The 23,466-nt window shown below is 42.2% G+C and overlaps 2 protein-coding genes across 19 annotated transcripts in view; one reads left to right on the forward strand and one right to left on the reverse strand.

Moving 5' to 3' along the window:
* The window catches only part of LOC138737519 (uncharacterized), a 28,378-nt gene extending 14,062 nt beyond the window's left edge, over window positions 1-14,316 (reverse strand). The window contains exon 1 of the mRNA XM_069888203.1: window positions 13,208-14,316. Within this exon, the coding sequence (XP_069744304.1) occupies window positions 13,413-14,051 (639 nt within the window). The 5' untranslated portion in view covers window positions 14,052-14,316 and the 3' untranslated portion in view covers window positions 13,208-13,412. The remainder of the gene's footprint in view (window positions 1-13,207) is intronic.
* Window positions 1-23,466, forward strand: part of dlgap2a (discs, large (Drosophila) homolog-associated protein 2a) — a 625,248-nt gene that overhangs the window by 62,507 nt on the left and 539,275 nt on the right. The gene's annotated exons all lie outside the window — the stretch shown is intronic.

Raw genomic sequence — 23,466 nt, forward strand, 5'->3', positions numbered from 1 at the left:
TTCCTTTAGGAAAGGGAGATGTAATGATAATGATTATGGTTGCAAGCAACTAGCAAGGCCTTATTGTTTGATTAGACTTGGCTGCCCCACAGCAGGAGACACTGTGTGTAGAGCTGTAATGGAGACCTACAGCCTCAAGGTACTGTTCCTATCAACTTTAGAGTAAAGAACCTTTTCCCTCATCCATGTGTTGCCTTAAGAACTCACCAACATGAATACAGGATGAAACAACTATCATTTCTCCAGCGGAGAGGCAGAGCTGTAATGAGATTCATTACCAACTCTTTCAGAATTCATGGAACCAGTGTAAGTGTAATATTATTTACTTTTCCATTTGCAATACATTTTCCTGATTTGTAATGCATGTTTTCACTTACTATTTAGCTTGTGCTTGAATGCAGTAGAACAGCTGGACTCGAATAGATTTGGAATATTTAATGTGAATGTTAAATTTTTTAAAATACTCGTGTTGCAAAAATTTTATTGTCATTTTCCTGAGTAGATGAGATGTTTATGATTGGAATCTTTATTTTTACATGTTTGTGAAGTGGCATGTGTATAGTTTTGTATGTGAAAAGACTCCATAATTTTGTCTTGCCCCCTTGTGTAAAAAGTACCATCTTCTGCAACTCCTTTGATGTCTTTTAAATAATTATTCCTTCAAATAAACCAAATTTACTGATAATTAAGATGTTTACTCAACACAAGAATATAGTACTTTCTCATTATCATCTTAATGTTTCCATAGTGAATGAGCTAAACAAGAAAGTCTGCAGAGAGTGCAGTGCTCTAAAGTGCTGAAGAAACTCATTTCAGGCCTCCAGAGTGTCACAATTCCACAGTCCATTGTCACCCAAGGTGTCTGTCCATGACATTGTACACTGCCAAACCAAGTCCACCCAAAATTGGAGGAACAGCACCTTTTATTTTATCTGGGCAATCTCCAACCAGATGTTAATACATTGACTTCTCCAATTTCCATTTAAACCCTTCCCTGGTCTCTCTCTTTCCCTATCCCTCTCTCTGCCTCCTTTCTTCCAGATTCCCAACCTCTTCCCTTCATAGAAACATAGAAAAATAGGTGCAGGAGTAAGCCTACACTGCCATTCAATATAATCATGGCTGATAAGTACCTGATTCCCCATACCCCTTGATCCCCTTAGCCACAAGGGCCAAATCTAACCTACTCTTAAATATTGACAAGCTGGCCTAAACTATTTCTTGTGGCCAAGAATTCCACAGATCCACCACCCTCTGAGAGAAGAGATTTTTCCTCATCTCAGTCCTAAAAAACTTACCCCTTATCCTTAAACTGTGACCCCTGGTTCTGGCTTTTCCCAGCATTGGAAGCAACCTACCTGCATTTGGTCTATGTAAGCCTTTAAGAATGTTATATGTTTCTATAAGATCCCCTCCTCAGTCTTCTAAATTTCAGAGAATACAAGCCTAGTCTATCCATCCTTTCTTCATATGCAAGTCCTTCCATCCCTGGTATCATTTGAGTGAATCTTCTCTGCACCCCCTCCATGGTGAGGATGTCCTTCCTCAGATAAGGAGACCAAAACTGCACGCAGTTCTCCAGGTGTGGTCTCACCAAGGCCCTGTAGTGCTGCAGCAGGATCTCTGTACTTAAATCCTTTTGCTATGAATGCCAACATTAGCATTCGCCCTCCTCACTGCCTGCTGCACCTGTAGCCCACTTTCAATGACTGATGCACAGAAATGTCCAAGTCTCTCTGCATCTTCCCTTTTCCTAAACAGATACCACTTAGATAATAGTCCTCTTTCCTGTTCTTACCTCCAAAGTGGATAACCTTCTCCTATCAGAGGGCTACCCTCTGCCCTCTCCCCATCTTCTACACCTTCACCTGTATCCACCTATGATCTCAAACCTGATATCCTGTGCTTCCCCCCCACCCCTTCCTCCCTCCTCTGTCTGATTTTCAGCTCAAAACATTGACTACCTTTTATTTGCAATGGATGCTGAGTGACCTGCTGAGTTTCTGTTGCATGCATGCTAACTCCATAATAAGTGGGATGTTCATTAAATTTAGACCTATGGCATGGTAACAGGTCACTTCGGCCCATGAGTCCGTGCTGCCCAATTTACGCCCAATTAACCTGCATTCCCGGTATGTTTCGAACAGTGGGAGGAAACCGGAGCTCCCAGGGAAAACCCACACAGACATAAGGAGAACGTGCAAACTCCTTATAGACAATGCGGGATTTAAATCCTAGTCCCAATCGCTGGTGTTGTAATGGCATTGCACTAAGTGTGCCAAACTTTAGATTGAGTAAACACATGACATCACTTTTTGTGTTAGATCTAGAAAAAAAATCTTGCTTCCAAGTAAATCTTCTAAAAAAATGTATTTGTCTGATATATTGTATTCCTTTTGCTAATAAGGGGAAGTTTGATGATTCTGGGATTGAAAGGGTCATCATCTGAGGAACATTTGACAGCTCTTGGCCTGTACTTGTTGGGATTTAGGTGAATGAGGGTGGATCTCATTGTAACATATAGAATATTGAAAGGCTTAGAGAGAGTAGATGGAGAAAGGTTGTTTCCTATGGTGGGAGAGTCTAGGACAAGAAGGCACAACTTCAGGACTGAAGGGTGCTTGCTTAGAACAGAGGCGGATAAATTTATTTGGCTAGAGGGTGGTGAATCTGTGGAATTTGGTTGTGGAGCTCAAGTCATTGGATGTACTTAATGCAGAGATTGATAGGTTCTTGGTTAGTCAGGCCATCAAAAGTAATGGGGAGAAGGCCAAGGATGGGGCTGAATGAGACAATGTATCTGCTCAAGGCAGACTTGATGGGCTGAAAAGCCCATTTCTGCTCCTATGTCTTGTGGTCTTGTGTCTTAAATAATTAATGCTTCTAATTGAATGGATGAGATTGCTGAGTGTTTTTGCATTAATTAAATAGTCACTATATACTTAAATTTTCAAATTGGTTTCTGTGCCCAGGTGCTCAGTTTTGTAACACTACTTATGACGATAAACACCAGGGCCCTGAAACACCTGTAACATCAGTCGGTGATTTCTTTTTAAGATTGCTCATTCGATCATTAATGTTTTTTAGACTGCAATGTCAGGGAAATTGCTGCATAATTACTGCCCGAGTGGTCGTTCATACTGGGCACCATTTTTTTAAACTGTAAGAACCTGAATGCACCAGTCCTGGGGGTTGGGTGTGCAGTCGAGTGGATGACCAGCAATAAATTTTTATGGTGCGATTTACACTCCAGGCTTCCTCCAAAAAGTTGTAGGGGTCCTGCAAGATAAATCACAGGGCAGGAATCCTGCACATTCCTTTTTCGACTGTCCCGTGGAGCGGCCAAATTTCTCTATTGTACCGTTGTCTAAAAACCAGCTAACTGTGAAAGAAGTGATAAATATCTTTGTTTTGCAATTGTTCCTCTTGTCAGTGGGGTCTGTGCTGATGCTCAAGATGATCAATATATCATTGATCAATATCAATGATCTCTCATTATATCAGTGCTGTGTGTCTGATTCAAAGATGCAATTTTTCAGCAAAGAATTACTGGAGGAACTCAGCAGATCAGAAAGCGTTCATGGGTAGAAATAATCCATTAATGGTTCAGGGAGGGACCCTTTTTCGAGACTGAGATAAAATGAGTAAAATTACATACATAAAGGAGGAAAGATGAAGGGAAGGTGAAATAAGATGGGAGTGGGGTGTTAGTGAGGAAACAGGTTTGGTAGGTCTCAAAGGCAAGGACTCTGAACACAGTTTTGGTAGAGAAGGATTTAACTTACAGAAGGAAAGTGTGGGAAACAGATGTAGCGCACAGAGACAGACAGCCGCGGAGGGCGAGCGCGCGCCGCGGAGGGCGGCTCTATGCTACAAGGGACTCTAATTAAATGCTCCCAATTCTTTTAGCAGTGCACATCTTACCAACAGTTTCTCCAGCACCCTTCCACATTTTTAGGCCTGGATTGAAGCAGTGTTGTCCCAAGTTGGCAAAGAAGGAGAACAAAGAACACATGGCACCTTTGTAGTCCTGGAGGGTCCATCCCAGGTCATTAGTCTTGATGCCAGGAGGATCAATCCAATTTCAAAATCTTCTGTTTTTAAATTGCACTGATCAATTTTCGAGTGGATTACGGAACGATATTTGTTGACTGGCAATGAGAATGAACAATTTTTTTGTCCACTCTCAATGCTGCCACAACAGACCAAGTGGCAGATGTGTCCCTGAACTGAATCAGTACCAAGTGGTTTACTCCGCAAATTCTAATCTGTTTCCACAGTCTGCATGACAGTCCTCTCACACCTGTCTTGAAGGCATCTTGAAATGTGCAAATTTGGAAAAGCAATTTATTATGTAGTTTGATCTGTTCAAAGATGTTGTACTGTTCAGGCCTGCTGAGTCACATACAGGTGGAGTTCAGATGTTGCTTCACAACAGATGCTGGCTTTACATTTCAAGAAGTAAACTACCAGAGCTAAGTTTAAACATTCTCTTCAAATGTGAGCTACTTTTGTTTTTGCTACCTGCTATGTGCCTGGAAATCAGATTCTGTGGACTTGTGGATTTACACCAGGACTGACAGGCCAGTGTAATAGAATACTTGAATCATTGACCTTATTTATACTTGACCCAACAGAAGTTGACTTTTCCTCTATCAACTAGTGAAGACATTTCTGGTTCAATAAAGGCAATTTATATGCTGGGATTTGGATAAATGTTGTCCAACTGTCATCTCCTGGAGCTTTTGCTTGTATCACAGAGTTGGAAAGAATTTTTCACATTATTTCTCAAAGTAACAGCACCTACGAGGATTGCTAGATGCCGGATAAGTGAATTTTCTGGTTGCTTGAGATTGCATGTTGGCAAACTAATGGCGAGGCGTGGCAATTTTCAATTTCCCTATATTTACATGTTTATTTTCTGCTATTATTTTGCCAGTCGCTTAAGGTTGTCGGTTGCTTGCATTTTGGATAGCAGGGGTTTTGCTGTGTTGCCTTTTGCACGTGTGAGTTTCACAGAGATTTGAATGGTTTAGGGCTGTATCAGTGAATTTAAAAAAAAAAAAAAAAAAAAAAAATTAAGCTTAAGACAGCGTCCTAAATGTCTGTAAAAACAGTCAGGTCGAGGAACTCAGCAGATTGAGCAACATCTGTGTAAGAATAAAGAATGCCTGTTATTTTGAGCCGAACCTTTTCATCATGCATTGAGAAAAGAGTTCTGGCCAGAAACATCGACTACTTTTTTTTTCTCCCACTGAAGCCACTCGAGCTGATGAGTTCCTCCAGCAGACTGCGCTTCGTTTGATATTCTGTCATCTCTGGACTGCCTTCAAAATCTCAGTTTGGAGGAACAATGAAAGAGCGGGTGCCTTGAAGAGACTAGTAATTGTGAGGAGATATTCAGTGACGTCAGAGAGTTTAGCGGTGTGGTGAGCCAATTTTATTTGACCATGTATTAAAAGTGGCATTGCTTGAAATGAGCTTTTTCCTGAGGTCTCGTCGGAGTAGCTGAGTGAAAAATCACTTTTATGCAGAGCACAAGTGTGGAGGATGGTGGTGGCATGGGTGGAGGGGAAATGGGTGACTGGGGTGTTTCAGACAGTTACTCTGACCACAGGGTGAAGTGATCTGATTGACAGAGAGAAAAATATGTACAAAGGTATAGGATGACTTTGTTTGAAGATCTTGACTACTCCAGCAAGCAAATGCAAGTTTGTCTGAAGTTAAAAATTTTTAAACAAGGAGTTAGAGATTGGATTTTGTAATGAAGCCTATTTTCTTTTTGTATGCCATGTGAAGTATTTGCATATAAAGTTTGTGTGTACATGGATCCCAGAACATATTGCATTATTTTATGTATAATAAACATAGAACAGACTGGGATATCGCTTTGTTGATCTCCCAGTGGTCACCCATTTCAATTCTCTATCCACTTGCTGACATGTCTGTCCATGGTGAATAAATTGATGCGCAATAAATAACTCAAGAGGCTGACACCGAGTCGCTGATCTACAATGGACAGGGACCTCGTCCTGTGCCATGACCTGGGATCTCTGGGGAAGGGTCAGGACACTGGAGGCTTTGTAGAAGGTCAAGAGGAAAGGGCTACAGGTACAGTCACAGGATGGGGCAGAGCCAGGTAATCAGGAATACAACAGTTCAAGGATAGTCACGGGGAGAAAATAAAACATAATGGAACAGAGAAATGCCAAGATAATTGCCAGTGTTGAATTCACTCTGTGCAGAATTCATCTCGCTCTTTGTTTGTAAGCAGGAAGCATCAATAATTGGTTGCTTGTGACCATCCTCCATGCCATGGGTGTTGACAGCTCCAGCACCATAATTACAGGCCTCACAAGCAAATTTTAGCATCCCTTTTGGTGTCAGTCAATGGAGGATAATTCACTGGAAAGGTTCCTCTTGTTACTGCTCAAGCCAAAGCTATGGTTTCCTTTATGCTCCAAATGTGGCGAGATGTGACTGATGCAAGGTCCAACCAGTATCTGGCTCAGGGTTGGCATTTATATAGAAAAGGTCAAAGCTCTCCAGTATTTCTCTGCTCTCAGCAGTTCAGTCTTGCTACTGTCTTTCTCATGACGGGCTGAAATTTATTCTGCTCTACCATTCATCAAGTAAATACTACACATAGAACACTGAGTATAACAGCACAGTACAGGCTCTTTGGTTCATAATGTTGTGCCGACCTATGTAAACCTACTGCACGACTGGCTGACCCTTCCCAACATCACACTCATAACCCTCTATTTTTCTTACATCCTTGTGATTATTTCAGTGTACCAGCCTCCACCACCACCTCCAACAATGCATTCTCGTGCCCCACCACTCTGTAAAGAAAAAAAAAATTTTAAAAGTACCTGCCTCTGACATCTCCCCTGAACTTTCCTCTATTCAACTTAAACAGATGTCCTCTGATCTTTGCTATTGTCTCCCCAGGTAAAAGGGTGTTATCTCTAAATCCCACATTATCTATTATGTCATCCCTTGGGAAATAAAACCACATGTCCTTTGTTCAAGTCACTCCGATGCTTTTGGAGACTCATCACCACTTAAGTGGTCATTTGGAATGACAATCAATAGATCAATAAATGACCATCAATGCATCTTAATGCAGAGGCAAGACACTTAGTTTAGAGCAGTAAAGCTTCCACGATTCCCTGAAAATATCACTGAATAATTTCACCATACAAGGAAGTGTGGTGACTAAAGTGTGGTGCATACAGGCAAGCACAGAGTGGTGGGTGAATTGTTAGAGAGGATTCTGAGCGACAGGATTTAAATTACCTTTTGAAAACCAAGGAATGATTAGAAACAGTCAGCATTGCTTCATGGACAGGAAATCGTGTCCATTGGATTTGACTAAGTTATTTTTCAAGAGATAACCAGAAGCTTTAAGTTGCATTGAAATGTTACGTGGACTGACAGGCAGTAAAAAGCTTTGTTTAGTGTGCTCTCCAGGCAAGTCAGTCCACACTTAAGTAGAGTAGGTAGTAGAAAAATAAAATAAAATGCAGGGTGCAGTAATTCAAAGAGTAGAGGGTATAGATTTATAAAGACCAGTGAAGGGCATAGTGAAAGGTACAGTTAGAACAGTGGAGGGGTGTCATCTTTTCAAATAAGAGGTTTGTTCAAGAGAGTGATAACAGCAGAAGAGCAGTGCTTGAATCTGGGGCTTGCATTTTGAGCCTTTCTGTCTGAAGGAAGTGGAGAGAAGAGAGCGTGACCCTAGTGAGTCGGATTCTTTAATATGTTGGCAGCTTTCCCAAAATGGCAGGAGGTGTCATCGATGGAAGAGTTGGGGGTGGTGGGGGGAGTTTTATGATGGTCTGAGCTGCTTTCACAACTCTCTATGGTCACGGACGGAGCAGTCCCATCCTGAGCTGTGATGGATCGGGGGGGGGGGGGGTGGGTGGGGGCAGAGAGGAGAGACACTTTCTGCAGTGCCCCTGCAAAGGGTGGTCAGAAACACTGGGGTGTGGGGAATTTCCTCAAGCTTCTGAGGAAACAGAGTGGGAGAGGTTGTCCTCCGTCTCATTGTTGTTTGAAATCCGTCATCTAATGGTGTTTCTGGAACTGGGCCAGTGCTTGGTCACAGTCACGGATGTACAGGGAGTTGCAGGTAGTGGATGAGTACAGAGACATAGATGTACAGTGTGAAAACACCCAAACTGCCTATGCCGACTAAATATCCTACTCACCCAAGTAAAACTTGAAAATCTGCAGACACCATGGTTGAAGTAAAACATAAAAGCTGGAGAAACTCAGCAGGTCAAGCAGTTTCTGTTCTATAGCAAAGGTAAAAATACAGAACCAACGTTTCGAGCTTGAGCCCTTCATCAAGGTATAGGAAAATATCGGCAGGCATCCGAACAAAAGTGGGGGAGGGAAAGGAGTGGTTGCAAGGCAGGAGGAGATGGGTGGAGAAGGGAGGGACGGGGCAGCAGAGATCAAGAGGAGGAGGGATGGCTAGATGGAAGAAGGTGTGGGAAGGAGGAGAACTGAAAAGGGGAGGTGGATGAGGGGAGCAGGTTAGCAGAAACCAAAAAAGTCAAAGTTGATGCCCTCTGGCTGGAGAGGGCCCAGACAGAAAATAAGGTGTTGTTCCTTATTTGTGGATGGTCTTGGTGGGACAGTACATAAGGCTATGGCCAGACATGAGTGTGGAGGGTGACTCAGAATTGAAATGGTTGCTGCTGGGAGGTTGTTGTTGTGGAGGGAGTGAAGGTGCTTAACAAAGCAATCTCCCAGTCTACATCCAGTCTCTCCGACATGGAGAAGGCCACAAAGGGAGCACTGGTTGCAGTAAATCAGTCCTGTGGGTACACAAGTGCAGTGTTGCTTCACTTGAAAGGCTTGTTTGGGACCCAGGACCGAGGTAACGGAGGAGATGTGGGCACGGAAAGGTGTCGGGAGAGCAATTGAATGGGAGGGTTGAGTGCACAAGAGAGTCATGTCCAATCCATGTTTCCATCCAATTTTACTTCAACTTTGCAATGGTACCTGCCTTAACCACCACCTTATGAATTGCAGTCTGTAGGCCAGAGAGGCAAGGGTCCAGCTGCAGAGTGGAGTGCTGAGACGTCAGCCCTGAGTTCAGGGAGGAGTTTGATTGGTAGAATCAATTTGGCCACGATCGCTTTCTTGAACAGCATGCCACTGAACCTATCTTCGCATGTTATCTTAGAACTGGTCTTGTGCAATGACCCACATTACATTAACAATCTCATTGTAAATATCCTCTTGGAAAGAGTGATCACTTCCCACAGCAGCCTGGGGTACATCACGTCCAGCCCCAGGCACTTGCTTTCTTGATGTTTTTAAGAAGATCTAACACTTCTACTGCCTTAATCTCCACATTGTCCAGCACACAGGCCTGTTCTATTCCAATCTCACCCTGATTAAGATCCTTTACTCTTGTGAATACTATTCCTGAGCAGTAATGCTACTCCCCTCTTTTCTATCTCCCATCTTATTCTTTTTAAAACGTCTAAACCCAAGTACCTGGATCCAATCCTGGCTTCCTCCAGCCAAATTTCAGTAACGACCACAACATTGCAGTTCCACTTATTGATCGTGCTCTAAGTTCCCCCTTTATTCCTAACACTCCTCGGGTTGAAATAGACACACTTCAACCCCTCTACTGACTACTTTTATATTTTGTTCACTGCCGGTCCTATCTCACCAACTTAGAGCACATAGGATCATGCTCTTGTCCTTCTACCCTAATCTCTGCCGTCACATTCTGATTCCCACCTCCTTGCCATACTAATTTAAACCCTTCCTAACAGCTCTAACAAACCTGCCTGATATTGGCAGGTGCAGCCCATCTTTTTCGTGCAGGTTAGACCTTCCCCAGAAGATCCACAAATCTTCCAATGATCCACAAATCTGAACCCCTGCTCCACCATCAACTCTTCAGCCACACATTTATCTGCCACAACTTCCTCTTCCTACCCTCTCTGCTGCGTGGCACAGGCAGCAATCCTGAGATATCCACCCTTGAGGTCCTGCTTTTTAATCTCTTTCCTGACTCCCTATATTCTCTCCTCAGGACCTGATCCCTACTTCTATCTATGTCATTGGTCCCCATGGCATCTGACTGCTTTGCCCTCTCTAGAATGCTATGAATTCGATCAGAGACATTCCTGACCCTAGCACCTGGGAGGCAACATATCATCCTGCAGCCTCTATCTTGTTTACAGAACCTCCTATCTGCTCTCCTAAAGCAATGAGCCCACAATTACCATAGCTCTCCTTTTCTCCCCCATTCTGTGCCAGAGGCATAACTACCTCAACTTGCCCCTGATAGATTTCTGCCCCCCCCAACAGTATCTAAAATAATATACTTGTTGAGGGGAACAGTCACAGGGATTCTCTGCACTGTCTGCCTCCTCTTCTTCCCTCTCCTGACCATCACCTATTGTATTCGGAAGGGTTGTGGCTGTCATGTGACAGCACTGCTCTCTACCTAGTTGGAGGACACATCAATTGCCAATAAAGGTTTGGTTCTGCCCCACCCATCAGTGCACACCTTGCTGTGTGTGTGTGTACATGCTATATCTGTTTCCATTTCCCACACTTGACTTCTGTAAATAAAATCCTTCCCTACCAAAACTTTGTTTAGAGTCCTTGCCTTTGAGATCTACCAAACCTGTTTTCTCACTGACAACATGTCTCCTAACTTTTAGGGATGACTGCCTCCCTGAAACTCCTGTCTGTCACTACCCATGCCTCCCTTAAGATCTGAAGTTCATTCAGTTCCAGTTTCCTCATTCAGTTCGTCAGGAGCTGCAGCTGGATGCACCTTTTGCAGGTGTAGTCATCAGGAACAAATGCACTGTCCCTGACTTCCCACATCCTACAACCAGAGCACTGGACTGCCCTAATTACTGCCTCCATTACCTGCTCCTAAGTTAATTAAAGTAATTAAAGAAACTTGCTGGTGTTGCCTCACTAGGAGCAAGCTCTTCCTCAGACTCTGCTCGCCAAAGCCTCAAAGCTCCACTCCTACACTGGCCCATTCACACACTGGCCACTCCTCTTTAGCTACCCCTCCTTTTATTTGTCCCTGCCAATTATCTCAATTACTCCCACAAATCAACACTCTGTTCAACCCTTCAATTGCCCTCTGTGCTTTTTTTAAAGCTCACTCATCTCACACTCCTCTTTAGCTACCCCTCCTTTTATTCGTCCCTGCCAATTATCTCAATTGCTCACTTCTACAAATCAACACTTTGTTAAACCCTTCAGTTGCCCTCTGTGCTTCTTTTAAAGCTCACTCACCTCAGCTGCATTCACTGCTGTCTGAATCTTTCCCTCCTCCTACTTCGACAGTTCCGTGTTCAAAATATCCAGACTCTGACTTCCAACCAGCTGCCAAATGGTGTAGACGCAACCATCAGGCACTTCTGTGTACCCTCTGTCTTTTCACTTTTTGCCTTTCTTTTCCAATCAACGTGTTATATATTTTGTAGCTTACTTTTTTTAAATGCTTGTTTGTCTCAAAATGACTACAAGAAATGGGAAATGTAGGAAAAAAAAAGAAAAAAATGACTGCTAAGAATAGATGCTATTTCTACCCTACTGGATTGACAGACTGCTGGCCTCAAAGCTTCTTTTTGCCTGTTAGAAGTCCAAATCAAATCCGATCTTAAGTGGAGGAGCATGACCAGTGTTTGTTATCTCTGGAACATGCTTCTGAATACCTTCCTAAGCCAACGTGTTACTGAATTAGAAGATGTCTGCTCCAGCTTGTGTGAAAGTCCCTCTAAGTTAACGACTAAAGTTGTTGATCTGGAGAGCTGGAGCAGACGATGGAATCTGCGTATCTTGGGCTTGCCAGAATCTACTGAAGAAGGGCAACTTATAAAATTCTCCTCTGATTTGATATGAGGTTTTTGGGAAGGAGACGCTCCCAGCCCCACCGGATATCGATAGAGCTCTTTAGTACCTAAACTGGCTCCGGGACCATCATTCATTTACATCGCTATCAAATAAAGGACACTCTGATCTGAGGGGCCCAGTGGAGAAGGAAACTGGAATATCGTGGCCAACAGATTCGAGTGGTGAAGATTATGAATCAGTGAGCTGATGTACAATGAAGTCATGTTGGAATGAAACAACCGAAGTTTTAAGCCCTCCCTGCTGTATACTGCAAGACTCCATATCACACTCTCCAGCGGAAACAAGTGGTGGTGTTCAGTCATTGAGACCTGGAATTATATAAATGATCTCCCATATTGCGCCCATCGTAAATATCTGCTCGATGACTGAGGCTACTTGACTATTCTGAACCTTTTGAACTTCTGTCATACAGTATTTAATGGCGAGGACCATCTGTTCGGGTAACACTAATTTGGGCTGTTTTGTGAGTATTTGTGTGCTTTAAATTCTGGGATTTATTCAGTCTTTGTGAGAAAAACATGGGGGAATGTGTAGACTTTTTTTTAAGTAGCAGTTTATGTTTCTACTTCGTAATATACTTTTTTAGAATTGAATAAGAAATTCGAAAAATTAGTTGTTTCTTTTTCATATAATGGTTGTATTCCTATCCAAGTTGAATGCGGTTTTCAGAGTGCAGAGTTTTGTTTTAATAATGATATTGGAGCCAGGATGTTATTACATAGAACAGGAAGGTTGTTTTTGGCTGAGAAATGTTTAATTAGATGAGCTTGCTGCTGAGGGTCTTTGGCAGCTGTCTGGTTTTTGGGTGGGAGGGGGTCTTTTCAAGGTTGTTATTGTGTTAGGGGACTACATACATCAGCTTTGTCCTTGTGCGTTATTTTTATCTTAACATTTATTGAATGCTCTGTTCTTGCTTCAAGGCCAACATCTGGAGTTTAGTTGACATGTTTTTTCAACTCTTTTCTCTAACCATCGTCACTGGATAATTTAAAAAATTTTGTTAGTTGGAATGTGCAGCGCGAATAAAAGCTCTCATGACTGGAGGGAGATCACACGCTTTTAACAAAGGGTAGGGTCTTCAGTAGGGTTCTGGGTTTAGGTGGGAAACCTGGGTTATATATGGGTAGATGGGGGCAGAGACTGGGGGAGGGGCCAGCCATCAGCACAACCTATCACCGGATCTCAGTTCACTGCATTCACCCCTTCCTGGAGAATTAGGGCCTGTGGATGAAGACAGAGAACACACTCAGCAAAAAAAAATATCAGAATATATAAAATTATTTACAGACTTAAATGATCCGGGTGTCTGGAAATCCTGGAGGAACGCCTCAGCACAGGTGGGCCTTGGGCTCCTTGGGTTTCCTGGTCCCCTCGTAGGGGAGGCACGGTGGGTGGTAGGGTCTCCAGTTCTATGACAGAGGGGGATGACTCTTCCTCCTGAACTGAATCTCCTGAGACCCTGATTGGAGGTGGTGAGAAAAGGTTTGTGGTCACCTGAGACAATGGACTCGGGTAGGTGCCAGGTCCCTGATAAAGATGGTGACTTCTCTGTCATCCAGGTACTCCATGTAGGCGTACGTGGGATTGGCATGGAGCAGTCTCACCCTCTCCACCAGAGTGTCGGTCTTGCTTCTCCACTTTCTTAAAAGGACCGGACCTGGTGTGAGCCAGGTTGGGAGCGTCGTTCCCGATGACGATCTCTGCTCAAAATTTAGGAAAAGCTTGTGAGGAGTCAGATTGGTCACTGTACAGAGTAGCGACCAAATGGAGTGGAGCACCATGGGTAGGACATCCTGCCAACGTGAGTCTGGAAGGCCTCTGCACTTGAGGGCCAATTTAACAGCTTTCCAGATTGTGGTGTTTTCTTTTTCAACCTTCCCGTTCTCCCGAGGATTGTAGCTAGTAGTCCTGCTGGATGCGATGCCCCTCACCTGCAGGTACTGATGTAGATACTTGCTCATAAATGATGAGCCCCAGTCACTATGGATATAGCTGGAATACTCAAACAGGATGAAAATAGAATTTAGGGCCTTGATTACTGATGAGGTGGAGGTGTCTGGACATGGGGTAGTGAACGGGTAGTGGGAGTACTCATCAATGATGGAGAGAAAGAATGTGTTCCTGTTCATGGAGGAGAGAGGTCCCTTAAAATTGACTCTGAGCCATTTGAAGGGCCAGGATGACTTTATCAGGTGCACCTTTGCGGGGCATTAGAAGTGCGGCTTGTACTCTGCGCAGACCTGCCAGGACCTGGTCATTTCCTTGATGTCTTCCATGGAGTAGGGCAGATTGCAGGCCTTGACAAAATGAGCCATGGCGAACCGGCCCCGTTTGTATCGCCACGTGGTGGGGCAGCCATGGGGAAATGGCGTCATCAGAGGTTTCTCTCCGACTCCACCATCCCTTCCAGCGCACACCCTGGGCAGCGATTATGATGTCACAATGCACCAGGTGACTGAGCTCCTGCTGCCCTTATAGGGACGTGCTGAATTTGAATAAAAACAGTCGTTAATGACTCTCAACATGGTGGCTGTGTCTCTCTCACTGCTCACACTGCCACAATTAATTAATTTCTATAGCCATACATTTCAAATATAATCCCCACATATCAATAAAGAAAGAATAATTGTTTTTCACATTGTATGTTAATTTTTCTAAATACAAACAAGATTGTAATTCATTATGCCATCTTTGTAAATTTAATTGTACATCATTCTTCCATGTAACAGCTATACATTTTCTTGCTACTGCTAAAGCTAACTTTAAGAAAGCTAAATATGGTTTAGGCATTCTTAAATCGACAAGTGGGGCCTTATCATAACCCAATAAACATGACCTTGGATTCAATTGAATATCCATTTTAAACAAATCTCTCAAATTTTATAATTTCACCCCAAAAATATTTAATTTTCTTACATGACCAAACTGAATGTACATAAGTACCTATCTGTTCTCTACATCTAAAACATGAATCTGTTATACTAAATCCATATCTTTTTAATTTCTCATGAGTTAAATATAATTGATGCAAAAAGTTATAATTAACCATATTATATCTCACATTAATTAATTTTATAACTTGTTGCAACATTTTACTTTTGATGACTAGCCTCTCACATGACTTCCCAAAGACAGCGCACATCAAATCTATTCTATCACGTTACTTCAAGAACTCTCATCCATCTTTGGAGAATTCTAATAAATGTGTTGGGATTGACATGTACTTTATACAACAAAACTAGGCTCAAGGGTTTATTGTTTTACTTGTGTGTACATGCTGTCGTTAAATTTTAAAATGTAAAATTTTATTTACAACACGGTAGAAGCTGATTCTGGCCAGTTAAACCCGAGCCACCCAATTACTCACAACTTGCTGTAGCAGAGCAGGTACTTTACAAAAACTACAACAATTATACATTTTAAAATTTAAAAATTGATGGTAAATTCAAAAGAAAATACTGTACATATCAAATATTCGCAGGGGCCATAGTGCAATAAAAGGTTGTATTTTCAATACAACAGTCCTTTTGTGGTGTTGAAGCAGCCCCTGATTAGTGTAATGGGATAGTCAGTCCACGCTGTCACGGCAGAAAAACATGCACCAGAACCATAAAGCATGCAATTAAATAACACTGGTGGGAGTGAGGACTATTAACAGGTAGACAATGTCACCTGAGTCAATATTGACCCTCACTCAAAGATCACAGTGAAATGGTACAGTGTTCATTACCATTTCTGGCATCGTATCTCTTGCAAGTTGATAAGCGTATCTCTTTGAATTCATTTGAAGTATATTGTTAAAGTTCCTTGCTAACATCAATCATTGTGCCCTTTCTGAAGAAATGTAAATGATTGACGTGATTCAGCTATTCACATGTACAAGTGATACAGGTAAAATTTCATACCTTGCAAACTAATGAGGCGATGTCAAGAAGGGATTGTCTCCAATATACTTTGACATCTGTGTCCTATCTACATGAGGTTAAAGCTTTAATTATCACATGCAAATTTATCAGACTAGTAATTCAATTAAAATCTTAACATTCACAAAGGGAAATAAGTTTTAGTTTGAGGTTAAAACAGAAATACTCTTGGTACCTTAATGTTGACGTGTGAACCCTTATGATTTTTGACAAGCCATTATGCGGCTGGCGGTTGTAAAGCTCAGACAGCTGTTTTTGCCGGGGAAACTATTTATGAATGGAATTGCTGTTTTGACAGTTTTGGTTAGATTGCCCAAACCATTATAGCTTTAGTAAGCCTGTTAAACTATGCCCGAAACGCTATTTATATACTGTTTTCTTTGCCATTTATGGATGCTGCAGGACTTGCTCCAGCAAATGGACAAGGGGTGGGGGGGGGGGGGGGCTTTGAGGCTCTGCCATGAGAGGTCAGTTTGTGGGTGTTCATGGCTTTGGCTTGAGAGGTCAGTGTGTGTGTGGGGGCTTTGAGGCTCTGGATTGAGAGGTCAGTGTGTGTGTTGGGGCTGCTCTGCTCAAGAGCTTTGCACCAATGCTGTGTGACCTGCTGAGTTCCTCCTGAACATTTGTGTACTAAAGTTGTCTCCAAGAGGTGTCCATTCAGTGGCTTTGGCTTGAGACATTTTTGCAAGCAGAGGCTCAGGAAATTCTGCAGTTTTTGACCATGACAGCAACCCTATTGGCATCACGAGGGGGGTGTGCGGGTGTGCAGAATACACCAGGTGACACCATCAGAGGGGGTGACGCCAAAATGTCTGTCCATAAAATTCTTGTGCAGTGTTTCAGCAGAAATTTATTATTATAAAAATATCCCTGTAGTTAGAACAACAAACATTTTCTGTAAGCCCAGCTTACATGTATTAATACACCTAGAAGGATAAAACTTGATGGTAATTTACCTTTTGTACCTTCTAATGTGCTGTTGTTATTACCCAATTATAGTGATTCCCAAACTTTTTTGGGTTACTGCCCCCTTGGCTCCCAGGCCACATCCCTCCCGTCTCCCCACACATACAACAAACACACACCCCTTTCTTGGTATTAGGCTGACTACAAATTTCAAACAACAACTAATCTAACACTATATAAAAGCGTATGTATTTCACAGATAAAACTTTTTGTAAACCAATTTATTTAGCAATATAAAAGAGCAAATTTACATCTCAACTGTAACTACCTTGTTTTTGGGCTGTCAGGAGCTCGATGGGTGGGTGACTGGGGGAAGATCAACCATTGGGTGCTGTATTGGTGGGCGGTTGAAGCGAGGATCCGTGATCGGGCCATCTGGAGCTCAATGGGTGGTAGCTGGAGCGAGGATCTGCGATCAGGACATCTGGAGCTCGATGGGCAGGTGACTGGGGTGAGGATCAGCCGTTGGGAGTTGGATGGGCAGGTGGCTAGGGCAAGGATGGACAGTCGGGGTGAGGATCAGCTGTCATGTGCTGGATGGGAGGGCGGTTGGGGCAAGGATCTGCGATCGACACATTGGGAGCTCGTTGGTTGGGGCCAAAAATGGGGGGAGGGTCAGTGTATTTATACACAATTTAAATTTACCTTACAACCCAAAGATATAATTTGAAATTCTTATAAACCTGGAGCCTTGGCCCTTGCACATGTTAATGTGGTGTGTCCCTCGACCACCCCCTTTCTCCTCACCGCCCCCTTGGATCTTTCCACCGCCCCAGGAGGGCAGCAGCACCCTCTTTGGGAATCATTACCCAATTATAATGACGCTTTGAATCATGTGGTTTCATCTCCATGCGCTACAACCACACGTTGTTGTTTTCATCGCTGCTGGTGTTTTTATAGTTGCTTTTGTCAAATTTTCTAGTGTTTTAGCAACAATATTGTGGTCATTAGTATTTATGAGCCTAGATCAATAACTTTTTTGAAACTGTAGTAATTAAAAGGAACTATGTAAATGCATTTATGTTGAGTATATGATATTGTAATTTAAAGAGATAATTTAAATTTTGCTAGTTCTTTATCTCACTACTAATACCATGACATTCAGAGATGTATACGGGAATTACGAATTCTGAGTAAAATTAGTACAAAAAAAATTACTAAGGATTCTATATGGTCAGGTACGGGAGGAGGCCCATGGGGAGGATAACACTGAGTTACCACATTGGTTGACACTAATGCCACTGAGCAACCCTTCAGAAAAACAGCTTCAAGTCAGAAGACACAGATAAGAGCAGGTGAGTCCAGGTCAGGAATGGCAGCCAGGGCTGTGATACGCTCTTCTTGCACGATGTGGCAATTCTGGGACAGCTCGGGTATACCTGATGACGACACGCGCTGCAGCTTTGCAAAGACCAAGTTAGGGAACTGGAGCTGGATAAACTCCGGATCAATCGGGAGGTGGGGGGGTGGGGGTTGGTGGTGGTGACAGGAGTTATGGAGAGGCAGTCACATCAAAGAGCCAGGAAACGGGTAACTAGGGATGGTCACGAGAGGGAAAGAGAACAGGCAGTCTGTGCAGGGTATCCCTGTGGCCATTCTCCCCCCAATAAATGTATACTGTTTTGAAAACCGTTGGGGAATGACCTACCAGGGAAAAGCTGCAGCCGCCAGGTGTCTGGCGTAGAGTGTCTCTGTGGCTCAGAAGGGAAGGCTGGAGAGATGATAGGGATTCACTGGTGAGGGGAGTAGACAGGAGATTATGGGGAAGGGATCAAGGGTCTTGGGTGATAGGTTGCCTCCCAGGTGCCATGGTCAGAGTTGCCCTTGATCGAGTCCATAGAATTCCTGAGAGGGAGGGTGAGCAGTCAGATGGCCTGGTACACGTTGGTACCAATGACATAGACAGGAAAAGTGTTGTGGCTCCAAGAGGTAAATATTGGGAGTTGGGAAGGAAGCTAAAGAGCTGGGCCTCAAGGGTGGTCATCTGTGGATTGCTGCCTGGGAAATGTGCCATTGAGGGCAAGAATAAGAAGTTATGGCTGAGGAGTTGGCGCAAGGGACATGAGTTCATGTTTGTGGATCATTGAGATCTCCTCTGGGGAAGGTATGATGTACAATAGGGACAGATTGCACCTGAAGTGCAGAGTAACCAATATCCTTTTGGGTGGATTTGATAGAGATGTTGGGGATGGTTTAAACTAGCTAGGCATGGGAACCAGTTAGATGTCAGCAGTTGGTGAAATGTTAGTTGCTATGTGCAGTGAGATGATAAGGAAGGGCAGGCAATGGATGGAGCATAAATGCAGTAGGTTGGATGTGTTAAAATGTGTGTAGTTTAATATAAGGATTAAGAATAAGGGTGATAACTTCAAGCAGGATCAGTACATGTTGTGGCCATTACAGAGACTTGGCTGATGCAAGTTACAGGATTGGCTGAAGCAAGCTCCAAGGTTTAAATGTACCTCAGATGGAGATGGATTTGTCAGGTGTGTCCAGGCATGATCCTAACACAGTATGTGGACAAGGGAACTGGAGGAGAGGCCATTCTGCATCGAGTACTGGGTAATGAACCTGGTCAGATAAGCATTTTAGAGAGAGTGACTCTTTCTAATGGGCAAAAGAAATGACTGGGCTTAGTCAGTCTGGCTCATGAATACATTATCTGGCACCCTTCAACATCTCACCTTCTGTGACTTTTTTTAACTGGATGATTAAAACTGATGATTTAGTGTTATGACTTTGAAAGTCTTAATATTTGTTTTATAGTATTTTGCAGGGAGAGGGCTGTTTTGTCTTATGTAGTTAATAATCCATTATATTGGGAATCTGATGCACTTGGATTGTATTTATGTAAACATTTCTCATAATTAATTTACTGTATTACTTAATTTTTTAATGAGAAGAATAATTAGACCCTTGCATTCTTTTTAAAAAAAGGTTAAAAATTAATATGTTAATTTCAGTATATGTTGTTTAGAATTCTGAGAAGTTTTAATTGATTTTCCTTTTTCTCTACTGTGGTGTCTAAATAAGATTTCTTTATCAGTCCAAAGTATTCCAAAGCATTGGAGATGTTAATAAACAATATTGGACTTGGTACATCTTATCCAGCAAGAAGTAATATTTGGGTTTGCTCAATTAATTGTGCTGAGCTTGCTGTTGTCCTATCCAACAGCCTCAGGTCTTGGGATTGGAAGGGAGTGGGGTAAGAATTGTTTTATTTCCTTCATGTTGTTCATATATTTAAAATTTGTATGCATCTTGGCCAATCTATTCCAAACCTTGGTTTTTGATGTTTGCTTCAAGACTGCCATCTGGTGTTTGAACATTGTTTGTGCTGATGGCACAAGCTCCTACTTTTGGATTGATTTTTATTTGTACTAATCAACCTTTTTTATTAATAGAAAGGTATGGCTAATTCTATTAATTTTCTTAGCTGGAATACGAAAAGCCTGAACCATTTACTGAAACAGAGGAAAGTATTTTCACATTTAAAACAGCTTAAAACTACAATTGTATTTTTACAAGAGACATATTTGTAGTTGTCCGATGCGCTCTAGTATTTGCCAAAGCCCTTTCCTGCTCACGGTGTCGAAAGTTCCTCAACATGATTATCCAACTGCACGAAAACCAACAAGGTCGGGTCAGATACAGCAATGAGCTCTCTGAACCCTTCTCCATTAACAATGGCGTGAAGCAAGGCTGTGTTCTCGCACCAACCCTCTTTTCAATCTTCTTCAGCATGATGCTGAACCAAGCCATGAAAGACCCCAACAATGAAGACGCTGTTTACATCCGGTACCGCACGGATGGCAGTCTCTTCAATCTGAGGCGCCTGCAAGCTCACACCAAGACACAAGAGAAACTTGTCCGTGAACTACTCTTTGCAGATGATGCCGCTTTAGTTGCCCATTCAGAGCCAGCTCTTCAGCGCTTGACGTCCTGCTTTGCGGAAACTGCCAAAATGTTTGGCCTGGAAGTCAGCCTGAAGAAAACTGAGGTCCTCCATCAGCCAGCTCCCCACCATGACTACCAGCCCCCCCACATCTCCATCGGGCACACAAAACTCAAAACGGTCAACCAGTTTACCTATCTCGGCTGCACCATTTCATCAGATGCAAGGATCGACAATGAGATAGACAACAGACTCGCCAAGGCAAATAGCGCCTTTGGAAGACTACACAAAAGAGTCTGGAAAAACAACCAACTGAAAAACCTCACAAAGATAAGCGTATACAGAGCCGTTGTCATACCCACACTCCTGTTCGGCTCCGAATCATGGGTCCTCTACCGGCACCACCTACGGCTCCTAGAACGCTTCCACCAGCGTTGTCTCCGCTCCATCCTCAACATCCATTGGAGCGCTCACACCCCTAACGTCGAGGTACTCGAGATGGCAGAGGTCGACAGCATCGAGTCCACGCTGCTGAAGATCCAGCTGCGCTGGATGGGTCACGTCTCCAGAATGGAGGACCATCGCCTTCCCAAGATCGTATTATATGGCGAGCTCTCCACTGGCCACCGTGACAGAGGTGCACCAAAGAAAAGGTACAAGGACTGCCTAAAGAAATCTCTTGGTGCCTGCCACATTGACCACCGCCAGTGGGCTGATAACGCCTCAAACCGTGCATCTTGGCGCCTCACAGTTTGGCGGGCAGCAGCCTCCTTTGAAGAAGACCGCAGAGCCTACCTCACTGACAAAAGGCAAAGGAGGAAAAACCCAACACCCAACCCCAACCAACCAATTTTCCCTTGCAACCGCTGCAATCGTGTCTGCCTGTCCCGCATCGGACTGGTCAGCCACAAACGAGCCTGCAGCTGACGTGGACTTTTTACCCCCTCCATAAATCTTCGTCCGCGAAGCCAAGCCAAAGAGAAGAAAAAAGAAGATTTGTAGTTGTGATAATTCTTGCCTCATGGTGCAATGGAGGGGCATCATTATTATTTTTTTTGGGGGGGTGGTTGATTCTTAATAATCAAAACATTCCATTTGTAAGCACAATGTCATCAGACACAAATGGTCGATACTTTATTGTTTCAGGAAAATTGTACAACAAAATGGTGGTTTTTGCTAATGTTTGTTTCCAATGTAAATGATATGGGTTTTTAAAAAACGTTTTTTCTTCTTTCCCAGACTTTTGTTTATACTCTCCAGTCCTAGGCGGGAATTTTAATTGTTGGTTAGATCCTGTTTTAGATCATTCATATGTTAACCCTGCCATATTAAGTAAATCCACCTCATTAATTCATTTAAAAAAAATCAGATGATGATATTTTTGATGTTGGGTGTTTTTTTTCATCCTACTAGCAGAATATTCTGTTTTCTCACATGATCATCATACTTTTTTCATGAATTGATTATATTTTTTATTGATAATCAATGAATCCCACAAACTTGTGATTACCATAGTATTGCAATATCGATCATGCCCCTGTTATATTATCAATGATATTTCATAATCTTCCTCAAACAAAAAAAATTGGCTTTTCAATTCTGCTTTATAATCAGATAGTTATTTTGTAAAATTTATGGAAGAGCATATAACTTTTGGAAACTTCCAGTTTGGTTGTATGGGATACCTTGAAAGCCTTACATAGAGGAAAATTATTTCTTATATTGTTAATAAAAAAGGGAAGGCCAATAAAGAAAGATTAGAATTAATTATTCAAATGAAACAAATAGATAAATAATATCCTCAAGTTAGAAATCTGGCATTATATAAAAAGTGAATTGAACTTAAAACTAAATTTGATCTTCTTTCAACATATCCAATGGAATGTCAACTTCTGAAGACCAAGAGTCAGTTTAATGTTTTTTTAAATAATTTTTTAATTTTTCACACTGTGAATCATGTCAACCAAAATATGTACAAATTTTTCTCATTGAATTTACACAGTGACCTTTTCTCCCTTTTTCCCCCTTTCCCTCCCTCCCCTCCCCCAAAACTAATTAGTATTCAACATATACAATACAATAAAACCATAAAACAGTATCTTCACACAAAGGAAAATAAACAAGAAAAATGCGTCATCTATTTATTACACACTGAATCTAGTCATTTTGTCATCTTATCATTTTCATTTTAGGGGATGGAGGTCCTAGGCATGCTTTCTCTGATATGCTCCATGTATGGTTCTCATAATTTTAAAAAACAAAGTCACAATGTTTGAACAAATTTGTTATTTTTTCCAATGGAATACATTTATTCATTTCCATGTACCATTGCAGTATACTCGTGCTCTCTTCCATTTCCCAAGTTGACATTATACATTTTTTTTGCTACTGCTAAGGCTATCATAATGAATTTTTTTGTGCTTTGTCCAATTTAAGTCCTAATTCTTTACTACTTGTGTTATTTAAAAGAAATAGCTCTTTTTTTGGCATGCTATTTTTATAATTGAAATAACTATTATATCCTTGGGAAGACATTCATTTTAATGCAATTTACCATCCCTATCAACATTAGCAGTAATTCTTTCCAATGTTCTAAGTCTTCCTGCAATTTCTTTATTAGTGGCTGATAATTTAGTTTGTAAAGTGGCTTAAATTATTATCTAACCTGATCCCTAGGTATCGGATTACTTGTGTTTGCCATTTAAATGGTGATTTTTTAAAAAATGCTGTATAATCTGCGTTACTCATTTGCATCACTTC

The sequence above is a fragment of the Narcine bancroftii genome, chromosome 6, assembly GCF_036971445.1.
Source record: "Narcine bancroftii isolate sNarBan1 chromosome 6, sNarBan1.hap1, whole genome shotgun sequence".
NCBI classification, from domain to species: domain Eukaryota; kingdom Metazoa; phylum Chordata; class Chondrichthyes; order Torpediniformes; family Narcinidae; genus Narcine; species Narcine bancroftii.